The 6,450-nt window shown below is 53.8% G+C and overlaps 1 protein-coding gene across 1 annotated transcript; it reads right to left on the reverse strand.

The window, feature by feature from the left end:
- Positions 1–5,270: 5,270 nt before the first annotated feature.
- Positions 5,271–6,044, reverse strand: Sfta2 (surfactant associated 2). Its single transcript, XM_006997315.4, has 3 exons — positions 5,842–6,044; positions 5,579–5,667; positions 5,271–5,445 (listed from the first exon to the last, which is right to left on the reverse strand). Exons 1-3 carry the CDS (start codon positions 5,900–5,902, stop codon positions 5,359–5,361), a joined length of 237 nt encoding a protein of 78 aa, XP_006997377.1. The 5' UTR covers positions 5,903–6,044; the 3' UTR covers positions 5,271–5,358.
- Between the last annotated feature and the right edge of the window lie 406 nt (positions 6,045–6,450).

Raw genomic sequence — 6,450 nt, forward strand, 5'->3', positions numbered from 1 at the left:
GGTGGTTGCTCTGACATGTGCTCCTGTTACTGGGCAGACGTGCAGGGCTTGGCTGCCATGTCCACCCTTCCATCTTATTTCCTGACACCACATTCAAGGTCTCCTCCATTTGCTGCCATGTGTCTGCATGCATACCGAAGGAAGCAGGCGGGCTCCTGATTTTTCCCCTCAGGGTTCAGTGGGTGAGAGAGTTTAAAAGTCATCAAATGTGAGAGAGAAGACTGGAACTGAAGTGTGCTGGCATAGTAAACAGGTCAAGGTGAATCTTAGATGGAATTAAGCAAAGACTTCTGGAAGGTGCAAGAATAGCCAAGCGGGTGCCTGGGAAAGAAAGTTCCTCAGAGAAGAGCTGAGATGGGGCACTCCAAGTACCGAGGAGGCCAGTGTGTGGGGTGAGCACACAAAGGGTCACCAGAGGAGGTGAGCAGAGCCGAGGGGTGTGGTGTGGAGCTGTGCTGTAGCCAGCTCACTTAGCTGAAACACATTCCTCTCAAACTATGGTTAGCGGCTGCCATGCGGGTCCAGTTCTAAAGCATGTTTTCACGGAGGTTGGTATTGGGGCTCTTTGCAGGGCTGGACTTCCCTCTGAAGTCCTTTCCTCAAGGGTGTTAACACTTCCTACTTGCATCGTGTTGGATAGACCATCATCATACAGCCAGCCTAGCTGCAAAGGGAGGCAGGTTCATCAGAAGCCAGGTTCCCAGCTAAAAGTTACACAGCCCTAGAGGAGGAGAATGGCCATAGGTTCTTTGCCAGTCCTGTGGAATGTCACAATCCAGGACTGCTATCCCGTTACCAGCCACAGCTGACAGGCACCCGTGGTCCTCCAGGTTTACCTCTGGTGCCCATCTCCTGTTTGGTGCCCAGATGCACAGGCTGGAGGTCTTTGGAGAGACAACTCCTGGTTATTCAAGTTCACGCCTGACATGCAGCTCATGAGTCCTATTGGACTCTGCTGGCAAGCTTTTCAGACATGCTGGGCCTGCATCCAGACCAGAGCATTTGCCGGCCATTCTGTCCACTTATCAAGAGAAACTGTTCGTCAAGAGGCCAAGGGTTTAGGGTGGAAAGCAGCCACTGGGTGGATCCTTAAGGCAGCCTATGCCTGGAGGGCAGGGTTATCCACCTGGGAGGAAAAGTCACAGTCCCGAGGGTAGAAGAGTCCATGGCACAGCCATGGACACTGGAAGGGCATTCTTGACCACTAGGATAGTAATTTCCTCCAGAGCTGCCCTGACCATAGTGAGCAGGCCAGAGGCCAGCCAAGGGATTACGTATCTGAGGTGGAAAAGCCATGCTGAACAGGGTAGTCAGACTAGAAGCTGCATTCCCTTCTAACCACTGGAAACTGGAACCTAGAAAGAGAATGTCTGTGGGTGCTGAGTCCCAGCGCTAACCACTCGTTCTCCTGACCCTGCAGGAGCAAGCTGTCCCTGGCACGCTAACTGTGCCCCTGTTGCTTCTGGGGGCTGCCTTGAAAGCGCCTCCTTTATTGACAACACCTAGCAAATCTGTAGCAACATGTCAGACGTCACCAGCAAGGAACTGGGCCTGCCAGTTCTCACCATGCCAGTATCTGCTCAGCGCCACAGAAATTCTCTCTTGTTGGTTTTTATATACCGATATTTCCTGCTAGGGACCATTAAAAAAAAAATCCTTCAGTTTATATTGAGGTCAGGTCTGTGCACAGAGAAGTACCAGGTGTTCCTTGCTTAAACCCACGATCAGAGATCCCAGTAAGGACAGTCTACGGGAGCCTCTGCCGATGACAAGACTCTTGTAGACAAGAGACACTGGGACACCTTCCAGTCCTGTCTCCCCCTCCAGAGCATCCTCTTGAGATTTTGCTGGCCTGGTGGTATGGGTACCTGTATCCTCTGCTTTCTCAGTAGGACCAAAAGAGGAAGGCGGAGCTTATTCAGATTAATGAATTGCCTATTTACAATCCACCACTCAAAACAAAACGGGAGTAAACATTCCATTTAACCTTTTCCCCTCAAGTTTATAACCTGTAGGCAAGCTCAGCACTTGGGGTGAATTATTTACCACGTGCACCTGTGACCTAGAGAATACAGAACGCTCTTCTCTCCTCTATGTCATAGCAGCTGGAAATTAAAAACAGAAGAGCGCCCAGGGTGTGACGGGGCAGAAACAGGCAGCAAAGAGGGGAAAAAAAATAGAGAAAAGCCCGGAGATGCGGGGCAGAAAGAGCTGGTGGGAAGACCCTGTGGAACCCTCAACTCCAGCCTGCCCCCCGCAGGCTGAGTTAGCAGTTTCTGCCAGCGGCTTGGCCAGAATCTGACCCTGATCTGCTGGGGACAGAACCCAGGGCCTTGTGCAATCCCACTCACGGTCCTACAGCCTGTTCTCCCTCCACTTCCTTCCCCTTCAGACCCTGGAAGCTCAGTGTCCCAGCAAGGCCAGGGGAGAGCTCCTCACACACAGTGGGGCTGGGGCTGGGGCTGGGGCCCGGAGTGGGGAGTTCCTGGTTTCGAGGACGGGGTATGGGTGGAGAGGCCATTTGTGCTCCTACCTCAGCAGGAGCCACGTGAGTTCTGAGCAAACAGCAGAAGCCCTCAGGGTACCAGCGTCCAGCAAAGACCTCCTACCCCTAGGAACCGTGACCTGCTCACCTGTCCCTGCCTCCACCTGACTTTCAGGCACTTCCAACACAAAGCAAGTTTGCCATCACCTTACGTCAGAAAACTTCAAGACTGCTTTGGATTTCCCTACAACAGCGTAGGAAACGGTAGAAAGGGGCTGGAGAGGTGGCTCAGCTCTACAGAGAACCCAAGTTTCATTCCTAGCAGCCAGGTCAGGCGGCTCACAGCTGCCTGTAACTCCAGCTGATGCCTCTGGCTTCTGCGGGGCACAGGGCAGGCAGGCAGGCACGCACGCACGCACGCACGAATAAAGCTGAGCAAGCCTTCCCTGCCCCCACACAGCCCACCCCCAGGTGCCTACACTTGGCTCAAGGGCCTGAGAGCCGGGTCGATGAGGAAGCTAAGGACCTGCGCCATGGCCCTTTCTCAGGTGTGCTGAGTGGGTTATCTGTCCTCTCCAAACCTTCCTCCCCAGTGCCTTGGGGTCTGGTTTGTTCTGTCTCTGCTTGGGAGTGGTGGCTTACGCCGCCACCCTGGTTCTCAAGAGAGAAATCTCATTCTGGCAACAGAACTCAAAGCGGCAGACTCCTTACTCCTGATGGAGGTGGGACTGACTGGGGTTCCCATCAGCTAGTCTTAGTCAGGGTGTCCCCTTGCTCTGAAGGGGCCCTCGGAGTGCTAGATGAGTGTGCTGCTTCTGAGTCCTGGCAATTTTCAGTCAAGTATACTACCTTGAATAGAAGTCTTCTCAAATCCTGGACAAGATGCCCCATAAAATATAATGGGGTGCTGATGGTCATGTAGGGGCTGCTGAGTGTCCCCTAGAGATGAACATCAGGGAAAGACACAAAGACCGTGCTGCAGAACCACAAAAGTACCGGTCCCAAAGATGTTCATCTGCTAACAGGAAGCTGGCTTGGGTACTATACAGGGCCCCTGGGTCCACCCCTTCACCTACTGGCCCTATTCAGAAACCCCGCCCCCATGCCATCCTGCCATTTCTCCTTGAAATATCTTCAGTCTTCCATCTCAGGGAGACTTTTCATTTCTCTTGTCTATTTTTATGTGTCTCCAGCTCCCCCTCACAGCTATGGTGAACCCCAAGGCATTATCTCCCCTGTACTGCTCTAGGAAAAGAACCTGGAAACTGCACTCTGATGACCACAGGTCTTGAGCTCTAGGGGCTGGGCAGAAGAATAGACTTCTGTCCGCTCCTCAAGCCTCAGTCCCCAGGTCATCTGAAGTCCCCACGCCTGACCCATGGGGGCCACCTCCCAACTGGTGCAGTTCCAAGGGCAAGTCACAGAACACTGGGGTCCACTGGGGACCTGTGGGTTACCTCTCCTCATGCTACATGTTCCAGGACAGTTAGAAAAGGAGAAAGGAGGCAAGGCAAAATGTGTGCTCTGCTTCCTTCTCACTGTGTTTCTTCGTCTTCAGAGATGTTCTCTCTGGAGTTTCTAGCATTTCCACAGGAGTCAGTTCTATGGGGTGGTGTGGGTGGGGACTGGGAAGGACAGTAGCCGCCCTCTCAACACTCCTAAGGGGCCAGTCAGGTCTAGGCTACAAGATGTAGTCAGTGAGAAGCCGAGATAATTTATTTTGTTTGTTTTTGAGACAGAGTTCCACTGTGTAGCCCGGGCTGTCCTGAGACTCGCTCTGTAGACCAGGCTGGACTCAAACTCAAGAGATTGGACTGCCTCTGCCTCCCAAGTGCTGAGATCAAAGGTGTGTGCCACTAAGCCCAGCTCAAGATTATCTTGAGGAAAGGAGTCTGGTAAAAACAGGAAGAGGACTCTAGATCCCCAAGAGGAACTGAACTGTTAAGGCTGGGCTCCTACTCTGACATCAGTCTGTCCCAAATGTGCCCAGCTACCATATGACATGCTCTGGGGTACATCCCTCGGAGTTTACCTACATTGTTCTCAGAAGAGTCCTAGGATGCAGGCACTGCCTCCCCATCCTGTGGGTGACTAGAAGCTTGGAGAGAACTGACCCTTCTTCTGGGACACCTGTGATCACAGGTCCAGATGTCAGGTGTCACTCAGTGCTCTAACGAGGCCACCTCTCCCCAGTGCTGGGACTTGCTGGCGACTTCTCAGCGGCACCCCTCACTTTCCTCCGAGCCCCCTGTATCCTGCTTTCCAGCCTGACCAGCCATGCAGGCCACACAGGACCCTGGGCCAATGGGCTATATCTTGAGATGTTCTGTCCACATTCTTGGGATTCCTGGGCCTACAACCCCAAAACTGAGGACAAGGGACTGCAATTAAAACCCTGCTTGAACTAAGACATCTGTGTGGTGCCTGGTTTCTTGGCTGCTGTTGGCTCTCAGGAGAATGGCCCTCTCTGGGCCGGCAAAGCATTCAGGATTACCACAGGCATCACATGGAAAAGCCAGGGACAAAGAAGACAAAGAACAATAGGATAGGTGTTCTGAAGAGAGCTGAGCTGGAGAGGCGTGCGTGTGTGCGTGCGTGCGTGCGTGTGCGTGCGTGTGTGCGTGAGAAGTTACCTCACTCCTCATATTCCAGGCTTCTGTGGTGTACAGGGAGAGTCAGTTGGCACCTCTGCTCAGTGAGCAGGAGATTCAGAGACCCTGGCATGCAGCTCACGTTTCCTGTCTGCCTGGTGCTCACAGACCCACTGGACACACCAAGGCAATCATTAGATTCCACATGTTTATTAAGATGCTCACTCCCAGTGCCCACTCCCCAAAGCTGAATGCTGGAGCCCCACACAGGCTTCAGCTGCCTCAGGTTCTGCAGGTTAAATGGTGTGGTGGCCCTTTGTGATGGAGGGTCATGTTGGTCCCTGATGGGAGGTGGAGGAGGAGGCAGATCTGGGGAACAAAAATGAGTAGAGGATGAGGTGTAGATGGTACCCCCTCCCCGCTTGACCCAGCCAGCCCGAGCAGAAACCCTCGGGGACTCAGAGAAGCACACAGCACCACTTTCTCCCTTCCTGAGAACTACCTTTTGGAGCACGTCCAGAAAGCTGGAGTCCTGGGAGGCCTTGGCCTGGAAAGTCTCCCTCAGCTTCACTTTCAAAGTCACCTTTGGCCCTGGGAACCCAAAAATGTGTCTCAGGACACTGCAGTTAGGGGCATGGTGCCCCCCCGGGGGGTGTGTCCCACATTCTCACCAGACTCCCTTTCCTCCAGGGCGGTCCCATCCACTCTCAGATCAGGGACTCAGCACCCCTCCCTTCTCCCCGCTGCCCACCCTCCGGCCCTCACCTGTTGCACACGCGCTGCTGAGGAGGGTCAGGAGGAGGAAGAGGGGCCTCGAAGCCCCCATTGTGGCTCCCTCACTTCTCTGATGGCAGGAGAGATGTGGAACCGGCCTCTCTTTACCCTGGGCCCTCAGCACTGGTGTTGGGGGCACTGAGACATGGCAACTGGACTTTCCAGTTCTCCCAGAGTGGTTCCCATGACCCTGGAGAGGGCCACTCACTGGCTCCTGGGTAATGTGGAGGGTACCCCCCCATTGTTTGCTTCAGACCCCTGAGGAGAGAGGGGTGGGGACAAAGAGGGGGCCCTCCTGCAGGTGTGGGGCCCCACCTAAGCCTGGGTCCTTCAGTGGTTCGTGAAGAATTAATGATTAACTGCTCTTAGCTGTCATTTCTGCCAGAGAAGGGCTCTGGAATGTGAAAGGGAGGGGTGGGTGAGGCCTCACTTCGTCATGCCCAAGAGGTGTCTTAACATCCCGGCCTCAGTGGATTTCCAGGTGGGAAACCTGGACAGAGGGGAGCTTCCATCTTTGAGATTTTCTCTTTATTTTATGCGGGTGTTTTGCCTGCATGTATGCATGAGCACCACATGTGTGCAGTGCTCACAGAGGCCAGA

This window comes from Peromyscus maniculatus, chromosome 21, assembly GCF_049852395.1.
Source record: "Peromyscus maniculatus bairdii isolate BWxNUB_F1_BW_parent chromosome 21, HU_Pman_BW_mat_3.1, whole genome shotgun sequence".
Taxonomy (NCBI): domain Eukaryota; kingdom Metazoa; phylum Chordata; class Mammalia; order Rodentia; family Cricetidae; genus Peromyscus; species Peromyscus maniculatus.